Source organism: Paecilomyces variotii (assembly GCF_004022145.1).
Source record: "Paecilomyces variotii strain CBS 101075 chromosome Unknown C8Q69scaffold_2, whole genome shotgun sequence".
Lineage (NCBI taxonomy): Eukaryota > Fungi > Ascomycota > Eurotiomycetes > Eurotiales > Thermoascaceae > Paecilomyces > Paecilomyces variotii.
This window is the reverse complement of record NW_021167141.1, coordinates 3,476,974-3,500,958: the sequence shown is the minus strand read 5'-3', so window position 1 is coordinate 3,500,958 and position 23,985 is coordinate 3,476,974. Positions and strand designations below refer to the sequence as shown.

The following is a 23,985-nucleotide window of genomic DNA, read 5'->3' as shown; positions in this document are numbered from 1 at the left end:
TACTCTCTAATCCATCAGACTTTTTGCCTCCAAGCTCCGCTGACTTCTTTGATCACCTAATGGAACTGACTACATAGTTCATCCTCCATCTAAGCAGGTCCACGCGCCCAAAATTCAAGAAAGGCTGGTGGAGCTGCTTCATACTGCAGGCTGGCGGGCGGGCCGCTCGCAACGGTCGGTCCGCCCCATGCGGGATTCTTTCCATTTTGTGAGTTGGATCTCAGCTGATGATTCTAGCCGTTCAAAATATGGAGTTCTAATTGAAGATGACGGAGAAACCAGCATGTGCTATTATCTAGGTAGCTTCTTTCACCAGCACAGGCTCACTATATATGAAGTTGCTTACTTGCCCGGCGCAAACATATATCGTTGACCAGTCCGCTCCATATATACAGACGGGATCCGGTCTCACTCATCCCACTCAACAAATCAATATATTCGAATCCGTCATGTCACCTGCCCACAGACTGCTCTGAGAGTGGCGCCCATTGCCCAAAGCGCACTTCATCTGAGCTATTCTCCCTTTTCCGAAGGGACTATACTTGGTGAGGTGATCCTTAACTCGAATGTTACATGCTAGATACCGATATTTCACACCATCTCACAGTGACTGGCGCAACGGGGCGGAATGGGTCTTGCCCTCGTCGAGGCTATTCTCGAGTGCGGCGCAAATGTAGTTGGGCTCGACCGGGTAGACAAGCCGGCAACTGAAGGTTGGGGTAATGTCGAACTCGTGAATGAAATTCTATTGGGAATTTTTATCCGAATGCCGATGAAATGCTGTCTCTATCACAGAAAAACCTGCACGGTTTAGTCTGCGGTAAACCCGACATCTACTTAGCAGGGTAGGGCTGCCCACTCCGACGGCTTTCTATATCGGGAAATGCTTGTGGGGTTTGGAAACACCGTCTACTCTGCATGTGAAGTCATCGATGATACATGAAGAATTACAGCGTTGATTCCCTTATCCTTGTGGCTGCTTTGTAGGGGGGACGATCGGTGCTAGGTGTAAAACAGCGCCCTTCAATCAAAGTACCTATGTAGAAAGAATCAACCGGACAAGTTTACTATGTTTCTAGAGATGTCCCTCAGATGTTCTGTAGATAACCCGCCAAGAAAAAATCCGTAGCTAACACTAAGACGTATTCGGACCAGAAAATCAAGAAAAAAGAAAAAAGAAAAAAAGAAAAAAGAAACGTCCCTGGGAAGGCTCGAACTTCCAACCTCTCGATTAACAGTCGAACGCGCTAGACCAATTGCGCCACAGAGACGATTTGATGGAAGGATCGGCGGGTACCTAACTTATTAACCAATCTAAAGAAATTTTGCAGTATCATGTCGACAATAAGGGCTTCCAACATCTGTTTTGTGCAGGTTAAGTTACTATTGTCCTTTTTATTCCACTGATGTGTGCTGTAACTATTCTCAATGTTTGACTCTTAGGGTTGGGACCCTATGTTGTAGCGGTTTATTGGTATGGCTAGATATATATTCGTGTGATACATATTTTTACCCGCATCTAGTTCGGTTGGCTAACCATGTACATAATATTGCAGACACTCTATGTGGGGAGCTCCTGACGGAGTTTCCCCATGTTTTCGCTTGAGTGAGGTTGTCGAATCCTAAACAGCACGGAAGCAGAATCTGAGTTACTTGCTTGACTCTAGGTCTAGGGGGGATTTGATCCCATATTTATCGCTAGCATACAAAGAATCTAGATCCTAATAATCCAGTAATCTAGTAGTAATCCAGCGTAATTAGGATTCAAAGAATCTGCCACAAATGGATGATTGACAGATCACCTGGCGTTTGCTTTGTACGCCGACAGAGGTCCACTAGCAGACACAAAAAAGACCGGCTAGGGGTCAATTAGAAGGGCAGGCCTCTTACACAAGCAATCTCCAAGCAGGTGGTCCAGATAGACGAATACTGTTCCGTTTAGATGCGTTCGTACTCTGATATTAGCAAATGTCTATGAAGTAGATTCACAGGGAGAAATCCAGAGAATGATACCGAGGATGTACTAGTCCATTATCATTGCTTAGCTCTCCCTAAAAGTTCAAGGCTATACATCACATCAGGATACTTTTTTGGACTATAGGCGAGATACATTGAGATCCGGTGAGCACATGGTAGCGCCATCGCAAAGCTCCAAGAGCCCCAAGACATTTGTACGATGCACATACTCAATTCACATGGCAGAGAAGGCTGATATACACCGGAAAAGGAAAACATGTGCTGTATTATGTGCGTGAAAACCCTTCCACCCCTCAACACATGTATTGCCGCCCAGTGCCCGATTCCCACCATGGTAGAGAATGTATAGACTATATGGGTGTTGGAGAGCCTGTAACCCTTGGAGAAACGGTGGGCGACCGGGTGGTTGGCGACACATGGAAGCTGGATGAAGTGGCCTGGACAACGTGCACCGTCGAAGTAGATATTCTCGCAGTAGTATGAATGCTGGAAGTGTGACCAATGCCCGGAATGCTCGTAGGATGACTGAAAGTGTGGCTAATGCTTGGAGCACTCGCAGGATGACTAGAAGTGTGACTAATGCTTGGAGCGCTGGCAGGATGACTGACGGACGAGGCAATGTGCGGGCTCGTCGCAGCAACAGACGGGTGACTGACTGGCGAACTGGCATGAACACTGGCTGCAGGACATTCAGTCACTGTGATCGTTGCAGGAGCGGGAGCTGCCGGACATGCGGCTGGAACAGTAACAGTGACTGTCGGGTGCGCTGAACTCGATGACACCCGCGTAGTATGAGAAACCCCCGGGGCTGGAGATGATGTCTCCCTGAAGGGATTGGGGCAAGCAGCAGGGGCTTCTGGAGCAGTCGTCGGTCTGGGAATAGCCGTAGTCGATGTACTCACGTGAGGAGAGCTAGGGTGGACTGAGACATGGACGGAAGGACTGGCGTGTAAAGTCGAGCTGGTCGAGAAGGTAGTGTGAAATGACAGAGAAGTATGAGAGCTGGTGGAATGAGGCACTGCACTGAATGGAGAAGGGTGAGTATTCAAAGCAGAAGTCCCAACTGGGGACGCAGCGAACTGCGGACGGGCGAATGATGAGCCCGCAAGAGCCACGAGAAGAGTAAAAGCATTCATCTTGCCCAGAGATACCGCTGAGATGTTTCGAGGTTTCTGACAGGAAGATTGACAGTATCAGAGGCCCTAACTTGATGCTGTTCGCCAAGGAAACTGAGATGTTGAGGCCGAGAAGAGATATATGTATACAATGCAACACCGGAAATGATGAAATTGACCATCATAGATTATCGGAACGCATTTTCAAACCATTGAATGTATCCAATAGGGGATTTTTCCTTTTAAATGATATGAGCCAGATGGCAGTGGTAGAGAGCAGTACAGGTCATTGTGACGGGGTGAAACCATGGAAATAGGAGCTTCCAGACGACGGGCAATAATTGGTAGGGGCGAGGGGTGTGGCCACATACGTTCATATCCCATGTTACGAGGTAGCAGACAGACATGGACCGTTTAATCTTGAGATGTCTTTTTTGTCGAGAAGCACTCCTAGTCAGGATAGACGGCATCGTATCCACCAGCAAGAGAAGCATGAAGGATACGGTGTAACTCACCAAGTGGTAAGTAGAATGTTATGATCTCCAAAATACTAGACAGGAGACATAGTGCGGGTAGTGGTCGGGAAATGGCGAGATGGAATCGAGAGCCGGCGTACTAGCTGTCAAGTCGCCGTAGCTTACAGGCGCGGGTTTCCAACAACATCACTCTGAGAGCAACATTTCGTTCCTTCTTGGACTGCGATAGCCTTGAGGATGATAGCTCGATGATATCACAGCAGGAACCTTGAAATCAGGGTCCCGGAGACTAAAAGCCGCCGGGAGTTTATTCTGTTTTGCTCATATCATCAAGTGCGAAAAGCACACCTAGAGAAGCTCGTAAAAAAGATATACGCAAGGGCTCAGTGAGGTACTTTAGGACACGGGTCGACGGAGGCGGAATCTACTTTTTCGCAATGTGTATCTTCGGATACCCTCGATGTGAATTCGTTAAGCCTGTTCCATGGTTTTGTATGATAAAACTCTAGAAACGAGGGGTTGCCTTGTGATTTATGGAAGTCAAGTTAGATATTTTGTCAAAATAGCATATACTTAGGCTGTGACCTGAAGACAGAGAGTGGCCCTTTGGAGTGTTAAATGGATGCGTCTCAACATTCCGTGTTCTAATCATCTGGGCTTCATTGTATCAATAGGTGTCTATTCACGCACATTTCATGTAGGAAAAATGACAAGTTCAGGATTCTACCGTGGTGCGAAGAGTGATCGTAGAGTTGGTGCCTGAGAGGAAATATCAGCCACGTGCGCTTCTCGCTTCTAGAATCTGTATAGTCTTAGACGAAGAACTTACGTAGCGTCCATCATTTTGGTTCTTGGTTCTTCAATAGTTGTTAGCTCCATGGGCCTAGAGGTCCTTATTCTTCTAAACTGTGTCTCGCGAATGTCATCACATTTTCCCGGGTGCATTAAAATAATGCGCCCAGAAGTTTAAGATGAACAAATACAACTGTGAAGTGCCCTTGTTTATTATGCACATGCAATGTAAATATAGTCCCGGTGCCGCTTTTCGATTTCCAGCAACTGAATGATATAAATACGTGTGTCTACGCTACACCATACAAGACATCAGATGCGCGTAGGCGGCTAGTTCGGTAGGGTATTCTTTCAGATACCCTGGTGTGAATAATTCCTTTAAGTATAGGCCACTCTCATCCCGGTGGAGATACGGGTGGAGTTGAAGTTCAAAAATCAAAAAAAGCAAAAAAGAAATGACGTCCCTGGGAAGGCTCGAACTTCCAACCTCTCGATTAACAGTCGAACGCGCTAGACCAATTGCGCCACAGAGACGTATTTGATGTATGGTGTTTCCAGGCTCTGATTTATAAGGAGAAAATGATTATCACGACTTCGATTCTTTAAACAGCTCTCTATGTTGCTATGTTATTGGATAAGGCATGACGCAGGTACCCGATTCTAGATGCGCTAGCGATCTTCGAGACCAGAGAAACTTGCAAATACCTCACTGCCTCTATGTTAACCTTCCAAGGAACCTTTCCTTAGTCGCGACAAGAAGGTTGAAGACAACGAGGAACCGGAGAAGCTTCCAATGGGTTCATGTATCGACACTAGAGGAGGTACCGAAGCTTTAGGCTAGAGCTGTGACTCCCTGTTTCTTGTATCAGAGCAAGTTAACTCGGTCTGAATGGGTGTAATAGCTGGTTTAAAAACAGAGGGTAACCAATCCAGTAACTCGTCTCACAGGATCACATAGTATGCTCAGGAGCTGGGGTTTCCCTCGTGCAGTTATATACACGTGCCTCTTCTCCCTTATTAGGGCTGTATGTGCGCGCGTCGAGTCTTAGAGCATGGAAGCAAAAATAGAGGCTAAGTGTTAGACTGATATTCCTACAATTCGTTAATCACCTGAACTTACTAGGATCTGTCGCTTATTCATGACCCAGAACCTACAAAGAGCTCAGATACTACTACTGCTTTCCACATCGCAGCGAGTAATAGTAACTTGCACTCTTTAAATCTTAAGAGATGCCGGTAGCACCAGAAAGAAGGATTCAGATAAAGAGGCGAATACAAAAAGGTATAGCTTTAGCTTCAGCTAATAAGTATATTCACGATAGCGATATCATTTACGGAGTAGTACATTGCGGTATTATTATCCTCTAAACAAAAGCGGCAGCAAAACAACCGAATTGAGTAATTAAGGAAGTACGCTTGATGGATCGGCTTAATATTTCTCTAAAGTTGCCGATCGATCACACAAATACGTCTCTGTGGCGCAATTGGTCTAGCGCGTTCGACTGTTAATCGAGAGGTTGGAAGTTCGAGCCTTCCCAGGGACGTTTACTTTTTTGATTTTTTGAACTTCATTATTTCCGCTTTTGTCCGCCACCACATAAAACCTATGCCGGACCAATGAACATCACATGTCTCTGTGGCGCAATTGGTCTAGCGCGTTCGACTGTTAATCGAGAGGTTGGAAGTTCGAGCCTTCCCAGGGACGTTGGTGGATTCCTTTTTGCCCTTTGGATTTTTTTATCCCATATATCAATCGCAATGATAAGATAGCCGCAAGGTGCAGTGACTTTGCTCGTATCATGTGGATACCTACCTGAGTGGCTAGCCCGACGAGTGGACAGAGTGCTGTATGCACATATACGAGCCGGATATATGCTAGCATCTGTGAGGAAAGCCCAAGCACAGATTTACAGCAGAACGAAAACATAGATATAGGGACTAGAAGACGGTCAAAGGTATGGATTGAGACAGAGATGCACCGCAACCACCACAGGAAGATAAATGACGGATCGGGATAGGCATTCCAGCGACTGGTGTAAAGAGGGCCACCCACTAATCACGATATCAGCATGGTGGCTGTAGTTATAAATGAATTCCTCCAAAGGACCCAGATGTAAATCGTGCAATGCCAGTTGGTATAGATCGGTTAATATCTGAAAAGTAAACCTCGCATCCAATGACGGGTTCAGAGGCTGTTACAACATGTAGAGGCTGTAAGGCCTCGATATCGAAAGTTGCCATCTAATGGGGCTTATCATCGTCATCGCTAGTTCCCCATGCGATGGAAACTAAGGAATATGAAATGAACATGCTCCTCGTACGATGGAGCGACATGACCAGTCTTCAACTGCTTCGACTAGACGAATATCAAGTGACAATGACAGGAGCACCCTGCTTTTTGCCAATACACCTGAGATTTGAACCGTATTAACACAGATAGATCACCATAGAAATCGGCAAGGTGGTTAAACTCCTTCAGACCTCTGTTCTCTACCAGAACTGGCAGACAGGGCAGCAATGAGATGGATGAAGCAGACCATGATGTTCTGGTTGTAGTTCCCAGTATCGTGCGTTCATCTGGAGTCATCTTCTTCCCAAGAGCGCTTCAATAGAGAACAAAACGTGGTCTCCATCACAGAGCCCACGAGCAGAAGTTGAAACAGCTGTTGTATTGTAATAGTTTGATTCGTAGTAGTTAACTAGGTTATCTAGATGGAAGCGCGTCAAAGTCACGTGAAGAAGTGGTAGGACCCGCGGGCCAAGCAGCTACTACTACTGCGGGAGCTCCATCATCGACCATGGCGGTGCCCGTGTCTATCTCAACCTGAATTCCCCGACTGCTCTGGCAATCGAGCAGCTCTCCCCACCATCACCGCTCCGCTCTTCCTCTGACCCTACTCTGAACCTCCACCGTCATCGCATTATTTCATATCTTGCGCTGCTTCTCCGCGTTCGGTGAGCGCCGTCGTCATCATGCCTGAGTTCGTGGACCCGCGGATGACCTCCATCAAGCCCCGTATCCGCTACAATACCATCGGAGGTGTCAATGGTCCACTGGTCATCTTGGACAATGTGCGTCACCTTTATAATGTTCCTGTGCATTTGAAGCTCAATTACTGATCATTATCTGCCCGAAATAGGTCAAGTTCCCCAGATACAATGAGATCGTGTCCCTGACACTGCCCGACGGCACAGAGCGCTCCGGACAGGTTCTGGAAGCTAGAGGTAGGTGGATAGTTGCTGATATACGTGATTATCTTTCGGCTACTAAAGGCTGACCTATTCGATGTTACAGGCAACAGGGCAGTTGTCCAGGTACGAACGTCACACCGTTGTTGCGCGTTGGTCTCTAGGTGGATATCATAGTTAACATAAGCGATCGCTAGGTCTTTGAGGGCACATCTGGTATTGATGTGAAGAAGGTGCGATATATTTGGCTCTGCGTACAGTGACAATACAGAAAGGAGGGAGACTGATGACTCGACAGACTAAGGTAGAGTTTACCGGCCACAGCTTGAAGCTCGGTGTCTCTGAAGATATGCTGGGACGGGTGTTCGATGGATCAGGTCGCGCAATCGACAAGGGCCCCAAGGTGCTGGCAGAAGACTATCTGGATATCAACGGTAGTCCTATCAACCCTTACTCTAGAGTAAGCCGCAAGGTCTCTTTTTTCATATGACGTGATCTGTCTAACTATGCGCTTAGGTCTACCCCGAAGAGATGATTTCCACCGGTATCTCTGCTATTGATACCATGAACTCCATTGCTCGTGGCCAGAAGATCCCTATCTTTTCTGCCGCAGGTCTGCCACACAACGAAATTGCAGCGCAGATCTGTCGTCAAGCCGGTCTGGTCAATAAGCCTACTAAGGATGTACATGACGGTCATGAGGAGAACTTCTCCATCGTCTTCGCTGCTATGGGTGTCAACATGGAGACTAGTCGATTCTTCACTCGCGACTTCGAGGAGAACGGCAGTATGGAACGTGTCACTCTTTTCCTTAACTTGGCTAACGACCCTACGTAAGTGGGCTCACTGATGAGACATTTTCAATTCGACACGCTAATCCTGACCGTTACCTAGTATCGAACGTATTATCACGCCCCGTCTTGCTCTGACCACCGCCGAATATTATGCCTACCAGCTTGAGAAGCACGTTCTTGTTATCCTGACCGATCTTTCGGCCTATTGTGACGCTCTTCGTGAAGTCTCCGCTGCTAGAGAAGAAGTTCCTGGTCGTCGTGGTTACCCCGGTTATATGTACACTGACTTGTCAACTATCTACGAACGTGCCGGCCGTGTCGAGGGCCGTAATGGTTCTATCACGCAGATCCCTATTTTGACCATGCCTAACGATGGTATGTAAACTATATCCTGTCTCAGGATCAACATACTGATTCTCACTCGCAGATATCACGCACCCTATTCCTGACCTGACTGGCTATATTACCGAGGGTCAGATTTTCGTTGACCGTCAGTTGTACAACAAGGGTGTCTACCCCCCGATTAACGTCCTACCCTCCCTGTCACGTCTCATGAAGTCTGCAATCGGTGAAGGCCACACCAGAAAGGATCACGGTGATGTCTCCAACCAACTGTACGCCAAGTACGCCATTGGACGAGATGCCGGTTAGTACCCAGACTTTGAGTTCCTACATCTTGAACTGTCACAATATCTGACCTATTCCATAGCCGCCATGAAGGCAGTCGTTGGTGAGGAAGCCCTGTCGTCCGAAGACAAGCTCTCTCTCGAGTTCCTGGACAAGTTCGAGCGCACTTTCATTTCCCAGTCTCCCTACGAATCCCGTTCCATTTATGAATCCCTGGACCTTGCCTGGAACTTGCTCCGCATCTATCCCAAGGAGCTGCTCAACCGTATCCCCAAGAAGGTCTTGGACGAGTTCTATGCCCGTCAAAGCCGTAAGTCCGGCAAGGATACCAGGGACAACTCTGGCGAGCAGGAGCAGACGCCCGCGCAGCAGTCGGCAAACTTGATTGACGCGTAAATGCATGGATCTTAAACTAGACATCCGTGAAACGGGTCTGCGCCCCTCCGTAACGGAAAATTCGAGTAGGAAGTATGCAGAGATGGCTAAGGACCGGCTGTATCGGAAACGGGAGGGGCTCTGCGAAAAGGTGACACAACACCCTGACGGGGTCGCGGGCCACCTCCCCGCGCATGATGTTGCATATACATTTGTGATTATTCCCCGTTTACTGCTTTTTGTTTATTTCTCAGCTAAATCTATCAGAGCTATAACTGCTTTCACTGTCTTTTGTAGCATAAGAATCTCTATAAGAAAGTTCGGTGCTGCCCTGAAACACATGGACCTCATTGCCGCCCAGTGGCTGACTATTAGCTGTCGACTGTCCAGTATCTTGTAGTATTGGTCAGAAGTTGATAGTTGAAGTCTTGAAGACTTTTTTAAAAAAAAAAACCTTATGACTGGCCGTCCTAGGCCCTTATTTCTTTAGAAGAAATTGAATTGTTTTGTGATGAATTGATTAATGATATTAATAACTCCATATGCTGTACAAGAATCACGCTTTCGTTGCCTACAATTATTTGTGCTTTTATATTCTGTGCTTTTCCCAGTCCCTTTGCGCTCTGCTTCTCCATGCAACGCTAGCGAGGGATAGGTTCAAGGTCACAATATGATCTGGAGTAGATAAGACATCCACATAATCAGAAATATATACGATCGGGAAGGGATTTTTATGATGATAGAATTGGCTGCTGCTCGTTGGCCGACCATGGATGGTGTACTGGTTGCGGTGAAGACGCCAGTTGCAGGTGTTGTCGTAGTTGTGCTGCCGTGATGAGAACCGCGATCTGTATCGCTGCTAGGCTCGTTCGTTGAACTTGGGCCAATGGTAATTGATGCGGTGCCTGGGACACCGATAGGTTCGCTGTCTCCTTCGCTGTCTTTGGCGCCACTCGTTGGTGACTTCCAGTCGGATTCCTCCTTGTATAGGATCCCGTTGATGATAACACCATGACCGGATTCCAGCATGTCTATTTGCGTGCTATCACATGTGTCCTCCACGCTGCGCAGATAGCATGTCGGACTGGCCTTCGCGGGTGCGGTATTGGTGGCGGTTGCATTGGCGTAGCCATCCGTCCGGAAAGTAGACAGGTCCACAGGCTCACCAGACGAAAGGTCTGAGCCGAGGATAATCCGGGTGAATAGTGTGAATAGGGTCTCGGGTTGGTAAGCTGGGATCAGATGCCCTGCATCATAGATGCGGGAAAAGGAGAAGTTTGCGACCTGTCTCACCACACCTCCAACATAGCTTGTATTCGTGACAATAGGTGCGTATCCGGCGAGATTAAAAGGCGACAGATAAGACGACAAAGCAGCAGCTACAGAGAAGGAGATGGCTTCACCACCTTCCCAGTTGCAGATGTAGTCTCTATCGCCATAAATAAGAGCCACACGAACGCCCCTCTCCAGTAGGGAAGCCAAATCGGAGATCTGACCACCTCGATCGTAGTCGCCTGTTTGCTGAAAAGCAGTGGCAACTGCATTGCTTGTGGAGGTGAAGTTCACAGGCACACCAATCGCAGACTGCACTGCTTCTGAGTTGAGATATTCAAGGTATGTATTAGACGGAAAGGGGTCTAAAACTGCCTGGGAAATATCGTAGACGCTGAGTCCAGACTGGGAGTAATATCCCACGATATTGTCATTGCAATATTGCTGAGCGTCGGCGCAGATCCGGTTAGCGACGCTGTTGTCGCCATCTCCTTCAGGGTCCATGGACGCCACTGCAGCCCGACAGGATTCAATCCGCTGCTGACAGCCACCTTCTGCAACGAACGCAGATGCCGCCTCCTGCTGGTCCGCAAGAGAAATTGCTTGAATCCCGTAGGAATTTTCATAAGCAAATCGCGGGTAGAAAGGACCTTGAACGAGATCGTCTATGCAGCCCTGCATGATACCTAACGATACAAGATGGATCTCCAGTGTCCCATTCTGAGGCAGGGTGCCATTTTTCAACTTGTCGTTTTGCTCCTCCCAATACTCAGCGAAAGCAGGACCATATTTCCCGCCATAGCTCTCGGTAAACAGGTTGATACCAACGGGCCCGTTCTGAGTCTCATTCGCACGTAAACCAGGATTATACTGCGGGAAGGCGCCCAGAAACCCTTGCAACATATGCCAGACTGCCCGTGCTGCGATAGCGGTCGTATTAGCAGTATTTGCTGGATTATTGGAGCTGAAGGTGCCATTCAGGAATGTGTACGCAGGCTGCCCTGGCGGAACATCAGCTGGAGGAAACGAATAGTTTGACGACAAAAGGTCCAAAGAGCCGTTCGTCAGCTTGTCATAGGAGAATCCAACTTGATTCGGCTGATCAATGAAGAGAATATTGGAACTTCTGTCCCAGCCCCATTCCCGTGCTTGCGTACCCAGCTTGTCTTTGCTGATTTCGACGACTTCACAGGGTCCCACCTCCTGGAACATTCCTACCATGCTACTACTGCCAGGACCACCATTGATGTAGATGGTTAGGGGAGCCGTTTCGGGAGACTCTCTTGCCTCGACAAACCAGAAGAAGGTGTTTATCGAGTAGTTCTGCTGTACCGGGGCCAGGGTGAATGGTGGGAGGTGGACATAGCCCGTGTACTGTTTTTGGGTGGAGAACACAGTCATACATGTCCCTACAGGTGGTGACTTGTATCTTATTGTGATGTTGCCATCCACTGGAGAACGGATGGTCTTTATGTCCGAATCGGCAGCTGATGGTGGAAATCCACCTAATGCATGGTCCACAAGTCCAGAAAGGACAAGCGCCACTGACAGTAATCGGCAGAGCAGCGAGTAAGCATACGGGGTTATCTAGCTTCTATGTTAGAACATCATCCAATTCTTTTTCGCTGACTCTGGGTTTACCATTTTTCGTAAGATGCAGGGACTCGACCAGGACTAAGCCTTGTCCGAACCACAGATCAATGCTATCGTACAGTCTCGTACATGAAATGAGATAGAGAAGTGAAGGATTCCCACTTCTACTTCCGAGTCCCGTGGTTCAAAGGAAGGATGCAACGCGATTCCAATGACGAGACTGTACCGCTTGGACCCCAGGCTGAGATGCTCAATAGATATTTCGTCCAGTTCGTGATTAGTACCATATCCATAATAACAATATCGACTATGGCACTTCCAGTAGAGCAATCAATGAGAATCAATAGAAGATATCCTCCAAGCACCGATTCCAAGAATGACAGACGAAAAAGGCAAGCAAAGAGTCCATGCAATCGGCTTTCTCACCGTTACATAGAGCTCGTCGCCCCCACCTCAGCCTTGTCTGACGAGGATACTAGAATATGTCGTGCTAGGGAAGCAGACAGGAGGTTTGAGCTCCTCGTAAGGGAAAAGCAAGATCCTTAAAGAGCTGACATCTCGTCTCACACGGATAAGACTCGAGAAGCGTCTGTGGACGATAGACAGACAGATCCGAGACTTCTCCCAGCTTCTGCTCAGCTTGCTTTTCCCCACACGCAGCTCCCGGCTTGGCAGGAACCCGAGGCCCAAGCAGCCCAATCACGTGGCTTCGAGCTTTCCGAGGTGCCTTAGGGAGTACTATTCTATCAATATAATAGTATAATACTAGTTATGGACTTCTTTCATCAATCACACCATGTCTCTTGGATATTAAATACGTGCTATGACTAGCGATCTGCAGTGCCATGCAGACAGACGTCGAATAACTGGCTAAGCTCAACATATGACCGGAAAGCGCCGAAAACCATGCCCATCGCTCCTTTGAAAAGTCACCCAGTCCTTTCCCAGTAGTTAGCATGAGAAGCAGTCGTAATCGAGAGTGGGGTATTGCATTAAATCAGGGAATCTTCAAAGGCACACAGTTGCCTAGTCAACCTTGGCAAAGGCAAGCTTCCTTGGGGTGGTGAGGTTGTTCGAAAGACGGATATGGGTGTTCTTGTATTTGGCGTGCTTTCGGAGTTTCTTGCGCGCCACCATCACCGGGACGGAGGACTTAGCGACTAGGTAGTTGGAAAAGGATCCCAAGAGAACTCTAGATGATACTATGTATCAGTACCCGTCGGGAGGAGAGAATGTACGGAGTATGGCCACTTACCCCTTCAGAGCACTTCTGCCTCGAGAGCCCAAGACGACTAACGTCGGCTCCAGACCGTCAATCTGAATGACTAGGTGTCAGCTGGATCCAGAATGTCCATAGCAAAACAGTGCCTGAACAAGGACTCACCGCCTCTGTAATCATGTGTTTTGGGCTTTTACAATGGATGACCTCTACGGCCACACGGACCTGAAGCATTGTCTTTCTCAGCAATTTGATGCACGTCTGTGAGATCTTTTCGACAGCATGGATGCGCTCCAGCTCGGCCTTGGAAAGACCCCGTGTATCGACCGAGCCACTCCTACTCTCAGAAGTACCAAGCCGAGCGGCCAGCACATGTGGCAGGAATGACGTGGCTGCGCTGATGGCTGTCTTTTCTGTCTGGGATCCAACAATCGCGGCAGAATCTTGCATCGCTTTTGCCCCCTCTCCGATCTGCACGGATTGCACTCCAGCTCCGAGTTCTGCATCCTTCCCAGTACCGACCTCTTCATCGACGGCGTAGACGGCAAAGAGTGTGTCACCATCTCGAAGAATAGTACCTATTGTCCACTCAAGCGCGTAGACTGATTCATCACTAAGGTCTGTTGCCACCAAATATTTCCGCTGTCGCCGCTTCCCCTCGTTCGCTTCTTGCTGTAGTCGGGTGAAGTCACCGCGGATCACGGTGCGAATGGCCCTGTTAGGCACCGAGGTGTCGATGGTAGAGAGATGAATACTCAGGTTTTGGGCTTGTTTAATATCGGACAGATCTGCTTCATCGTCTGATCCGTACGGGGTATTGACAGTCGAAGCTGTGTAGTCGAAACTAGTACGCGGATGAACGCCGCCCTTTTTGGAGGAAGACTTCTCAGCAGCGCTCATTGATGATTTTGACGAGTCCGAACGCGAAGGAGATTTGTCCTTGTTTGCAGATTCAACCTTCTGGCCTGCGAGAGAGTCAGCAAAAGTGATTATGCCAATACTGGCAGCTGCCCTCACGCTCTTCTTCTGCCGCCTCAAGGAGAGTTTTCGGTTCTGCGCTTCCTGCGACAACACCATTCCCCTCTCCTTCACTGTGCTCAGAGGCAGTAGACGAGTCTGTGAGCTTTTTCCTGCTACGACGCCTTCCCCGATGCGTTCCAGGATCATCTTCCCCGGAGCTTGTGTCGTCGATCTCCTCCTCGCTGGTGTCGATCGTTCCGGAACCATTCTCCCCGCCTTCAATGTAGTCCTTCTCTAGACGCACGTCGCCATCCTCGCTGACAGATTCCACGCTGCCCCTCGCAAGGTTGGACAGACTGCCACTGGACCCCGCCAGCGCAGTGTCCGACAGACGCGTGTATGCACGGTCCATATCGATCAACTTCCCATTATCCGTAACAAGCTTCCCGGTAGGTGGCGCAAGATTTAATGAACTCTGGCTTGGCGTACGACTGATGGGCGAAGCTGATCTATCCAGCCGCGGAATAGACACAGTCGAGAGCCTGGAACTGGGTCGGCCAGGCTCTGTTCCCCCAGTTGGTCCTGTTCGAAGTGTGGGATTAGCCCTCGCCACCACAGCTGTCAATGAGCTTCGATAGTGAAGTCCCTTGTTGCTGGAAACCTTCTTACCACCCTGCGAGGCGCGCTTTGATTGCTCCTGGTTCGGAATGCTGGATTGCATATCGAACTTGTAGTCCCTGAGATCCAATCCCCGCTTGTCTCCTATTACTTTCCTCCTTGGACTAGGAATGTGGTCTGTGCCATCAGATGCCCTGCGTTGGGTCAATGCTGTGTCGCTCGAGGCAGCTTCGGAAGCTGTCGGTGAATCAGTTGCGGAACGAGAAGTTCGCAACGGAGACGGTGGTGAAGGGACCCCGCTAAAGCTTCGTTTAGGTAGTGATAGTCTCCGGCCCGAGAGCGCTGTTCCACCAGCTCCAGCGGTTGTTGAGCCACAACGCGGAGGCGGGGCATCGGGGGAGACATCTAGCATGCTTCGCACGACGGCGGTGGGCGTTGTACGGGCATCCTTTTTCGTAGAACTCGACTGTTTGGACGACCTCCGGCCTTCCAAAAGCTCCAAGATCTCACGTCGCTCTTCGTCCAGTGCCGCCTCCAGAGACACTTTATCCCGTCTGTGAGATTGCATCGTGATGAGTGTTTTGAATGGCTGATGACGGAGCTGCACGTATAAAAGGCTTCAATTTTCTAAAGACCTAATTTAAAGACAGCTTTACGTTAGCAATTCGTCCGAACTTTGGTACCATGCTCGGGGTACCAGCGCGTGGCTTTTGGCTAGTTACCGTCACGCTGGGATTTGTCTGTTCGTTCAAATGGCAGTGGTTTCGGCAAAGGGGATAATTCCTTGAAGCTGAGGTCCACACAGCCTGTAGTGAGAGGCGAGACATGCATATTAGGACAATGGGCGTATTTCTTGGCCGTCACGGGGTCTTCTATAGTGTTTGATGGTATCGTAGAATACAATGGAAACTGGAACAATGCTTTCCACCACATGAGTAGATAGGCACTGTTTAACCATTACTGCACAGCTGGGGACATTTTCCTGCGCATAGTAATAGTATCTCAATGGGTTTTCTTTGTGGTTTGGACAAAGGCAAGACTTTAAAGCAGATACAGAACGGAGAATACTAGCAGTAGCGGACCACCATGTGTCCACTCTATGTTGGAAGGAGCTTACCTCTATGGCCACACGAGGCACATATGGCTATGAAAACAACTCACGTACAATTTGAAGACAAAATGTAACCAACTGAATACCTGAGAGATATCAATAGATATGATACAGGATCTGTTTCCCAATCCACCGAATCATCAACGAAACAGGGCATAAACATTAACTGCCAAGATAATCCACCCAGCAGTAAAAATCCCAAACTCCTGTGCTAAAAGATTCACATCAATTGAGAGTAACAAGCGTCTTATAAGAATACGATGGGAACTAATCATTCGTCCATCTGGCAGTGACACAGAGATCAGGCCTTGGCCTTCTTCTTTGAGCCTTTTCGAGCTCCAACTGCCGCAAATGCTTCTTCCGGTGGTTCATCTGCGCGGCGCTTCTTGCTCTTTCCCGAGCCCTTCTTGGGTTGAGCGTATTTGGCTTCCAAGTCATCAAAGAAGTTTGCAGCCCGGCTCTGCTGTCGCTGCTGAATCAGGGCTGCGAGTTCGTTATCATCTGCTTTGGTCGCCTTCTTCTTCTTGCCCTTTCCACGTCCCTTTCCACTGAGTTTATCCTCCACGCCTAGGTCCTTGGCCAACTCTTCGGCCTCCGCGGCTTCTTTGCGTGCGTTTTCTAGCCTTCGATCCCGCGTCACTTTCGATTCATTCACATATTCGTCCCAGGCTGTCACTTCTTTCTTCTGAATTGCATCGTCGATGATACGGCGAAACCGCTCATCATCATCCAAGATGCTGCTCAACATGACAGTCTCATAGACAAGGTCCATATTGCCCTTGTGCCTCTCGAAAGCGGCAAGTAAATCCTGCCTCTCCTGGTCAGAGCCCTGGTATTCTTTCTTGATCTTCTCTATCGCGCTACTGTCGACCATGCTCGAAAACTGCTCGCGGTAGAATTCCATCCAGTTGAAGTCATCGTCCTCTAGGTCGAGCGTCTCGGACGTATTGCCCGTCAGGTCATACCGCCGGCGTCGTCGCTCATCTGACAGGATAGCATATGCAAAGGCGATTTCTTGGAACTTCTTGTTCGCTTCATCTTTCTGGTCTGCTTGCGCCTTGTCTAATAACGGTCAGTCTCACACTCCAGTTGCATTTGCTGTAGACTTTCGATGGGGTAAGAACATACCAGGATGATGTCTTAGAGCTTTCTTTCTGTATGCTGACTTGATCTCATCCGCCGTGGCTTTTTCTTCTACCCCAAGAACTTCGTAGGGGTTGATGGACGAAGGGGGATCCTCGGTAAGCTCTTCGTCGCGCGACATGGCTTCAGCTGGGATTGAGGTTGACCTGAAATAAGTGGGCACAAGTCCTCGATAGACTCAAATTGATGCTGGATAATTGCAACCGAGAAGAGGACAGCCAGGACAGCAGAATTCAAACTGAGATGTAGTAATTTGATCTGGTCGTTTGTCAGGTCTGGGCCTTGTCTGGCGCAAACACGCATTAAGTGGAACGCGGACGGCGACGCGACCACGGAAGATCTCCCGCTCCGCACTCTGCCGTCATAAGTATCTGACTAGCTTCACTCGGGCTCCACCGGGCAGAGGATCGAGCTTCATATGGAACTGTCACCTCTGTTGCAGGTCTAATTTCTTCTCACTATACGCAAGGCCTACGGACAATTTAAATTGAACAGGCATGACCATATATGAAATAAATCAAAGATCTTAATATACCCCTCGTACCTTCAAGAAGATTACCACAATGACTTCTCAACCTACCGCAAACCCCGCCCCCGCATCATCATCATCATCACCATCTCATCTTGCCTACTTACGACGATGTCTCTCACTAGCAGAGAAGTCTCCTCCTCGTCCGACAAACTTCCGCGTCGGTGCAATCCTCGTCCAGCGCCCTGCCAATGAACCCGACACGACGGTCAATGACCGGATCCTCTCGACTGGCTACACCCTCGAGCTGGCAGGCAACACGCATGCCGAGCAATGTTGCCTCTCCAACTACGCTGCCGTCCACTCAGTCCCCGACGAACGAGTCTACGAAGTCCTCCCAGAAGAACCCGACAAGAAACTGATCATGTACGTGACCATGGAACCCTGCGGGCGACGACTATCAGGGAACCTGCCATGCGTGGAGAGGATTATTCAAACCAGACAAGGCGGCCATAAGGGTATAGACAAGGTTTACTTCGGCGTCAAGGAGCCAGGCATATTCGTCGGGGAATCAGAAGGGTGTAAGAAGCTGACGGAGGCGGGGATCACCTGGCAACATATCGAAGGCATGGAGAAAGAGATCCTAGCTGTCGCGACGGCCGGGCATGAGAAGAGAGATGAGGAGATGAGAGAAGCTACGGGTGGTACGGTAAATGAGACGAACGTGGATGATATCTCTCCGGAAGAGAGACAAAGGCAGGAACAGATGCCGAGGAATCCGAAGAAGAGGATGATGGGTTGAGGAGTCCAGTCATAGGGTCCGAGCGTGACGTATACTGTATCTGTTTACTGAGCGGTACGAGAGTATGCGATGTCTTTTCTTCGACGGCCAGCGCATATACTCGAGCAAAGTACTGGAGTTATGACCGATCTTAGCATTGTTTGAGGAGTTGCGGTGAGGTGTCGGATGTAGAATATAAAGATTTATCTCAATTGATTCAGCAATAATAACACATCGCGGTTAAACATAGCCCCGTAAATTCGAAAGGATCTTCGAGAAAAAAAGAGAGAGAAAAGAAGAAGAAAAAAAAAAGTCCTGATAATATACTCATCAACACCGTTACACAGATCTCCACACAAGGTACATGTACATACAACACAAATCCAAACCAACACCAATAAATCCAACAGTAGCTTTAACAACACAACCTCCAAAATGCAGGAAAGATCTCACTATTATTACCTTAACCCAAGCTAATTAGTGCGCGAGTCATAGCTTTCCAAGTCCCACTGCAGGCAGCACCACATCACGTGATGTCGTTCCTCCCTATCGTGATTCTCTCGACGCGTCTCCTAAGTAATAGTTAACTCAATCAATCAATCATATTGCGGGATCTCTGTCCTAAGAGGACCTCTCTTATGATAGAGAAAAAAGCAACGCGAATTCTTCAGGATTATCGTCTCTCGGTGTTAATGGAGTAGAAATTCGTGTTAAAAACGAAAAAAAAAAGAAAATCCTCGAGGAGATTTCTTTTTTAACCATTCGTCCAAGCCTCCACCGAGAGAAGATAGGATTTAGCAAGAAGGGAAAAATGAGCCCATGGCTGCTGCTGATGACGATGCTGTGGGACTCACTTTCTATCCTGCATTCTGCTACAAGGCCTCACCTACGCATTTCACTTGGGTGAAGATGGCAGTGACGGATGTGCATCGATTGAAGACTAGATCGGGGTTTGAAGGTTGGTTTTTTTCTCTCTTTTAAATCGTTTTACTTTTCGTGTCTATGAAAGAGGATACATTGTTTTTTTTTGTTTCTTTTCTCTCTCGGCTGAGGTCGCTGGTGGGTTGGAGAATCGTCATTGCTTCGAATTCTTCATGCAAAGCTAACAATCACCAAGGCCAAAATATCTTCTTTTATTACAATCACCCCATACAGTTCGTCTGCTTAGCTGGGGTCATCGTCGCCAGGACCGAGTACGCCTGGCGCACTGTCTTGATCCTCGACGATGGTAGCGGCGAAACTGTCGAGATTGTAGTCTCTAAGGCTACCTCGCCTCGTCCAGGTGACCGTGTTTCCGAGAATGCGACGGCAACCCGCGCTGCAGGCCCGGATTCTGACCCGTCAGGTTCTTTGCCAGAGGCTGAAACGCGGCATATATCGTCGCAGGCCAAGGATCGTATTGATATCACAGACCTGGTGCCTGGCGTCGTGTTCAAAGTGAAGGGCACGCTCTCCACCTTCCGCTCCACGGTTCAGGTGCAACTTGAGCGGTTCACCTTGCTCCGGGATACGAACGCCGAAATGCGTTTCTGGGATGAGCAGTCTCGCTACTTGGTCGATGTGCTTTCAGTTCCGTGGACTCTGGAGCCAGAGGAGGTGGATCAGCTGCGCCGAGAGGCCGACGAAGAAGAGGATCGGATCATTCGAGCCAAAAAGCGGCTGGAGCAGAAGAGAAGAAAGGCGGCCAAAAGGGAAGAGAGAGATCGGATGCGGATCCGTAAGGAGTGGGAAATGGACGAGAAGCTGCAAGGAGAAGTCGCGAGGCAGTGAAGAAAGTATAGGAAAGCGTGGAGAAAAAGAGGACAGAGTTAGATCGAGGCAAAAAGACCAACTGCTTCAATAAATGTATATAAAAATGAGACGTCATGAGGTATCCGTGACTAGCAATAAAACAAGAAGCCAATCATGGATAGCTAGCGCTAATGGTTACGTACAGATATGCTAAACTTCTGAACAAACGCGTATCATCGTTATACAAACAATAGAAGTTATACAATGAAAGAAGGATATAGACAAGGGACCTTGAATAAGGCATCCATCTCTGAAGATTCGATGGAAGGGGTAGAGTTCCAAGCAAACGTCGTATATGCCGAAAACTCCTAGTTGTCCAGAAAGGAAAGAATATATATGCATGTACAGAACCATGACTTCAAAACATACGGGAACATACACATATCCGGACCCGTAAAGGAAAATCATCTGTATGTGTAGGTCTTATAAGAACCACCTTCAACTGGGCCACCTCCTTGACCACCTAGCATCCCACGGTAGTAGTCCTCGTCACTGCTCCAGTTTCCATGAGCAGGATAACCGTGGTACTTTGGATTTTCGCGCACTCGATCTCTTTCCCGGTCCCGGAGAGTGTCGTAGGTCCTTCCGTCCTCCGTACCACGATCGTAATGATAGCGGCGAGTATGGGCGTCGTCGAACACATCGTCCGGGAAGGCAGACGTAGCCGAGGCAGAATAAGGACCATTGCCTGAATATCCTCCATGGCCGCCGTTACTAGAGGAGAGGTTGCCGTCTGAATGTCTATAACTAGATCCACCTGCGCCAAATGAGGGACTGCGGCTGCGGCTATATCTCGAGGTTGGAGGATATAGTCCAGGTTCCGCTCCAGTACGAGGGTAAGTCGGATCCTGGGCGTAGTTGCTGTATGGTCTCTGCCCCGATGTAGACGTCGGTGCGAAGACATATTCTTTTGGTCTCGTACCGGACGAGAATGACTCTGCGTGGGAGTGTCTGGGCGGCGGAGAATCACCATAGACCTTACCTCCACCTGGCTGGGCAGCATATGGCTTCCTCTCGCGTTCAATTGGTCGCGCTGGCACCCCTTCGTCCTCATCATCAGTGACAGCAGAAGCTTGTGCGGTTTGCAATGGGCGACCACGTTCTGTATGCGAGTGGGCAGGCTCTGCAGTAGTAGTCGTAGTGGAGGAAGAGCCAGCAGTGGTCTTTTCTTTAGAAGCAGTACGACGATGAGACGCCGCTGCCTTAGATCGCTCTTCCTCTGTGATGGGGGGCAGAGGCACACCGCAATGCGTCATAATGGCCTTGTCTAGCTTTTCTCTCACAGCAAGATCCGGGGCCTCTGGAAACAATCGTCTCGGGATTTCCTTGGGGAATCTCTCCTTCCTGTTATCGGGGTTGCTGATGGGCATAGCCAACAGTGCCTTCTGAAGCCGCTCAAATTCCCTCTCAGGATGTGCCAAGATCATCAGACTAGCCCAACGCTCAAATCCGCGCGGAGTCAAGCCGGGGATATCAGGTCTCTCGTCCAGCTTCCCTTGAACAAGATGGTGCTCTGCCTCGATGGCTCTGTAGAGTCTAGAGATCGACGAGGTGTTGTCATCAAAGATATCTAATTATCCGCAGTTAGTATGAGGAAGAGTGATCCGGACGAAAGCAAAGGGAACTAACCATGCCATGGGTAAGGGTCTGATGCGACTTTTGTATCTTCATAGAACTTCTGTAGCTTATCGGGAAGGGCAACGATAGTGTTACCAGGTGGGTACTCTTCGATCTATGTATGTGTTAGACCTCGGAGCATACCGAAAACAAAGGTACCAGAACTCCACTAGAAACTTACCAGATGAACAGCTATTCCTCGGAGGAACTGGCCCAGCCTCTTTGTGGGCTTGCCGTCCTCGAATAACTTGTCCCATATCTTCTCCAACGTCGTCAACTCCTCAACGGTAGGTGCTCTCGAAGGTGCCTTAGGCCGGGACTCTTTCTGAGTGTCACTTGTCTGGGTCGAAGGCGATTCCTTTCTCTCGGAAGAAGGTGGTGGAGGGTATCTCGTCTGTGGTTTTGGTGAAGGGTACCCACGAGGGGACCTACGAGGAGAAGGAGGCGAATTGGCATTGTGTTTTTCGTCATGGATCGATGCCGCCGAATGAGATGACTCTGCACGTCCCGCCGGTTGTGGACTCGAGCTTTGTCTGGACCCCTGCTGTTCCTGGGTGCTGTATAGGCCGGTATTCTTCAGCTGCTGAAGAACCTGATCGGTGATCTGATTCAGGACTTGTGGACTGAGGTAGTTCGATGGATGCGTCTTGTAGAATGCTGAATGGATCGCATCATTGATCCCACCCTGTTGCTGCTGATGCCCATATCCATCTTGATCACCATACTGTTGATAACCGTGAGACTTCTGTTGATAGGAGGACGAAGGATGAGGTGATGGTGCTCGTGGTTCTGGCATGTTCATCCGATCTCCCGTATAATGGGAGGGATATGGAGTTGCGTAGCCAGAATGTCGACGAGAGTCCGAGCCAGTGAGGTCGTCGCTGGAGGTCCTCTGCTCGTAGGGGCCTACAGAGGGGCTGCGATAATCACCGTCATGGTACGCCATGAGGAGCGGCAGTTCAGCGCATTTGCCTGCTCCAGAAACCCAGTAAAAGCACGTCGAATCTCGTTTGTAACTCTGAGAAAACACGAAGACACCAGATAGATCTTCTGACGAAGGGGACAAATCCTTTAGGCAACAAAGTCACGGACGAAAAGCTGCTGCCGCGCAGGTGACTGATACAGGCGGAAAGGAGGGGTCAGAATGTCCCGGAGGACGGGAGTGTGAGCAATGGCGTTCAGGCGCTCTGGTTCAGGCTGACAATAATATCCTCGAGGGCAGACGGCACAAGAGAATGAAATAGAAGATATCGACGGTGGTGATTTTTTTTTTTTTGGCTATACATGCACGAAGATCCACGAAGAACAAGAGGACAGTTCGATGGGGCTCTGATAGGGTGCAAACGCCATCGTCGATAACCGACGTCACTTGCGGAGGGACAGCGCGACGGTAACTCGCCATCCGCTGTGCAGCGTCATGATCATCGCGGGCTCTTGTTGATATTCTCCAGTCGTTTACAGGATGATCGCTCTAGCTAGCCACCATTGACTTTTATTTTTTGGTTTGATCCCGTACCCTTGACGTCCTTCTCCAGCTTCACCTGAAAATATCGGTCCGCGAGGTCGTCTATGGGGAACCCCGCTCTGGCACATTGACGAGTAGACGGGTTGCCGAGCCCACAGAAGCATGCCGATTTGCGCCCTGCAATGAAGGACATACTTCATAGAGCATTGCATTCAGAGACATTTTTTTACCGCTGCTGCCGCAACCTAGATATTATGTCTCATATGCGTGAATGAAGTATGTAATAAATAATTATAGGTCGTCATACCCATGGGAACTGGACATGGGGAATCTGATCGTCCTGATGGTTTTCCATGGGACGGTGGCGGCAACATGCCATGGATTCTGGTTCTTCGGGCGGTTCCGTGGGCCGGATTCACTCCACGCGTTTGACAGCAGAGAAGGGGAGGCGACAGTGATTAATTAGTACTTAGTCTAAGTACACTTCGAGGTACCTTTACTCTAGATATGGTAGACATCCTGTGTGCGCGCCACTCTACGGAACCCGCGGGCTATTAATAGCAACACACTCCCCATCTGCATATATGGGATGGTACTGCCC

General features: G+C 49.0%; 8 protein-coding genes and 4 non-coding genes across 12 annotated transcripts; 5 read left to right on the top strand and 7 right to left on the bottom strand.

Moving 5' to 3' along the window:
- Positions 1–1,196: 1,196 nt before the first annotated feature.
- Positions 1,197–1,271, bottom strand: C8Q69DRAFT_t37. The gene has a single exon. It is a non-coding gene; the product is annotated as a tRNA-Asn (tRNA).
- Positions 1,272–2,047: 776 nt separating this feature from the next.
- On the bottom strand, positions 2,048–3,176 carry C8Q69DRAFT_458985 (hypothetical protein). The gene has a single exon (XM_028630043.1). It carries the CDS (start codon positions 3,111–3,113, stop codon positions 2,328–2,330), a length of 786 nt encoding a protein of 261 aa, XP_028488092.1. The 5' UTR covers positions 3,114–3,176; the 3' UTR covers positions 2,048–2,327.
- A 1,643-nt stretch (positions 3,177–4,819) lies between these two features.
- On the bottom strand, positions 4,820–4,894 carry C8Q69DRAFT_t36. The gene has a single exon. It is a non-coding gene; the product is annotated as a tRNA-Asn (tRNA).
- A 935-nt stretch (positions 4,895–5,829) lies between these two features.
- Positions 5,830–5,904, top strand: C8Q69DRAFT_t45. The gene has a single exon. It is a non-coding gene; the product is annotated as a tRNA-Asn (tRNA).
- Positions 5,905–5,990: 86 nt separating this feature from the next.
- On the top strand, positions 5,991–6,065 carry C8Q69DRAFT_t46. Its single transcript has one exon. It is a non-coding gene; the product is annotated as a tRNA-Asn (tRNA).
- Positions 6,066–7,159: 1,094 nt separating this feature from the next.
- On the top strand, positions 7,160–9,858 carry C8Q69DRAFT_458982 (P-loop containing nucleoside triphosphate hydrolase protein). Its single transcript, XM_028630042.1, has 10 exons — positions 7,160–7,432; positions 7,501–7,585; positions 7,656–7,675; positions 7,747–7,782; positions 7,848–8,009; positions 8,066–8,382; positions 8,444–8,718; positions 8,771–8,989; positions 9,053–9,559; positions 9,613–9,858. Exons 1-9 carry the CDS (start codon positions 7,334–7,336, stop codon positions 9,364–9,366), a joined length of 1,527 nt encoding a protein of 508 aa, XP_028488091.1. The 5' UTR covers positions 7,160–7,333; the 3' UTR covers positions 9,367–9,559; positions 9,613–9,858.
- Positions 9,859–9,876: 18 nt separating this feature from the next.
- Positions 9,877–12,480, bottom strand: C8Q69DRAFT_171981 (carboxypeptidase S1). The gene is made up of 2 exons (XM_028625770.1): positions 12,259–12,480; positions 9,877–12,204 (listed from the first exon to the last, which is right to left on the bottom strand). The coding sequence occupies exons 1-2, from the start codon at positions 12,259–12,261 to the stop codon at positions 10,009–10,011; spliced, it is 2,199 nt and encodes a 732-aa protein (XP_028488090.1). The 5' UTR covers positions 12,262–12,480; the 3' UTR covers positions 9,877–10,008.
- Positions 12,481–12,983: 503 nt separating this feature from the next.
- C8Q69DRAFT_458976 (hypothetical protein) lies at positions 12,984–15,893 on the bottom strand. Its single transcript, XM_028630041.1, has 5 exons — positions 15,730–15,893; positions 14,447–15,642; positions 13,595–14,394; positions 13,466–13,527; positions 12,984–13,402 (listed from the first exon to the last, which is right to left on the bottom strand). The coding sequence occupies exons 2-5, from the start codon at positions 15,573–15,575 to the stop codon at positions 13,237–13,239; spliced, it is 2,157 nt and encodes a 718-aa protein (XP_028488089.1). The 5' UTR covers positions 15,576–15,642; positions 15,730–15,893; the 3' UTR covers positions 12,984–13,236.
- Positions 15,894–16,171: 278 nt separating this feature from the next.
- On the bottom strand, positions 16,172–17,587 carry C8Q69DRAFT_171905 (DnaJ domain-containing protein). The gene is made up of 2 exons (XM_028625769.1): positions 17,247–17,587; positions 16,172–17,180 (listed from the first exon to the last, which is right to left on the bottom strand). Exons 1-2 carry the CDS (start codon positions 17,380–17,382, stop codon positions 16,420–16,422), a joined length of 897 nt encoding a protein of 298 aa, XP_028488088.1. The 5' UTR covers positions 17,383–17,587; the 3' UTR covers positions 16,172–16,419.
- Positions 17,588–17,665: 78 nt separating this feature from the next.
- C8Q69DRAFT_458970 (cytidine and deoxycytidylate deaminase zinc-binding domain protein) lies at positions 17,666–18,780 on the top strand. Its single transcript, XM_028630040.1, has one exon. It carries the CDS (start codon positions 17,825–17,827, stop codon positions 18,530–18,532), a length of 708 nt encoding a protein of 235 aa, XP_028488087.1. The 5' UTR covers positions 17,666–17,824; the 3' UTR covers positions 18,533–18,780.
- A 550-nt stretch (positions 18,781–19,330) lies between these two features.
- C8Q69DRAFT_442597 (hypothetical protein) lies at positions 19,331–20,281 on the top strand (the record flags this gene model as incomplete). Its single annotated transcript, XM_028628849.1, has 2 exons — positions 19,331–19,469; positions 19,629–20,281. 2 exons carry the CDS (start codon positions 19,331–19,333, stop codon positions 20,279–20,281), a joined length of 792 nt encoding a protein of 263 aa, XP_028488086.1.
- A 212-nt stretch (positions 20,282–20,493) lies between these two features.
- On the bottom strand, positions 20,494–23,119 carry C8Q69DRAFT_171778 (hypothetical protein). The gene is made up of 3 exons (XM_028625768.1): positions 22,101–23,119; positions 21,932–22,034; positions 20,494–21,872 (listed from the first exon to the last, which is right to left on the bottom strand). The coding sequence occupies exons 1-3, from the start codon at positions 22,863–22,865 to the stop codon at positions 20,707–20,709; spliced, it is 2,034 nt and encodes a 677-aa protein (XP_028488085.1). The 5' UTR covers positions 22,866–23,119; the 3' UTR covers positions 20,494–20,706.
- Between the last annotated feature and the right edge of the window lie 866 nt (positions 23,120–23,985).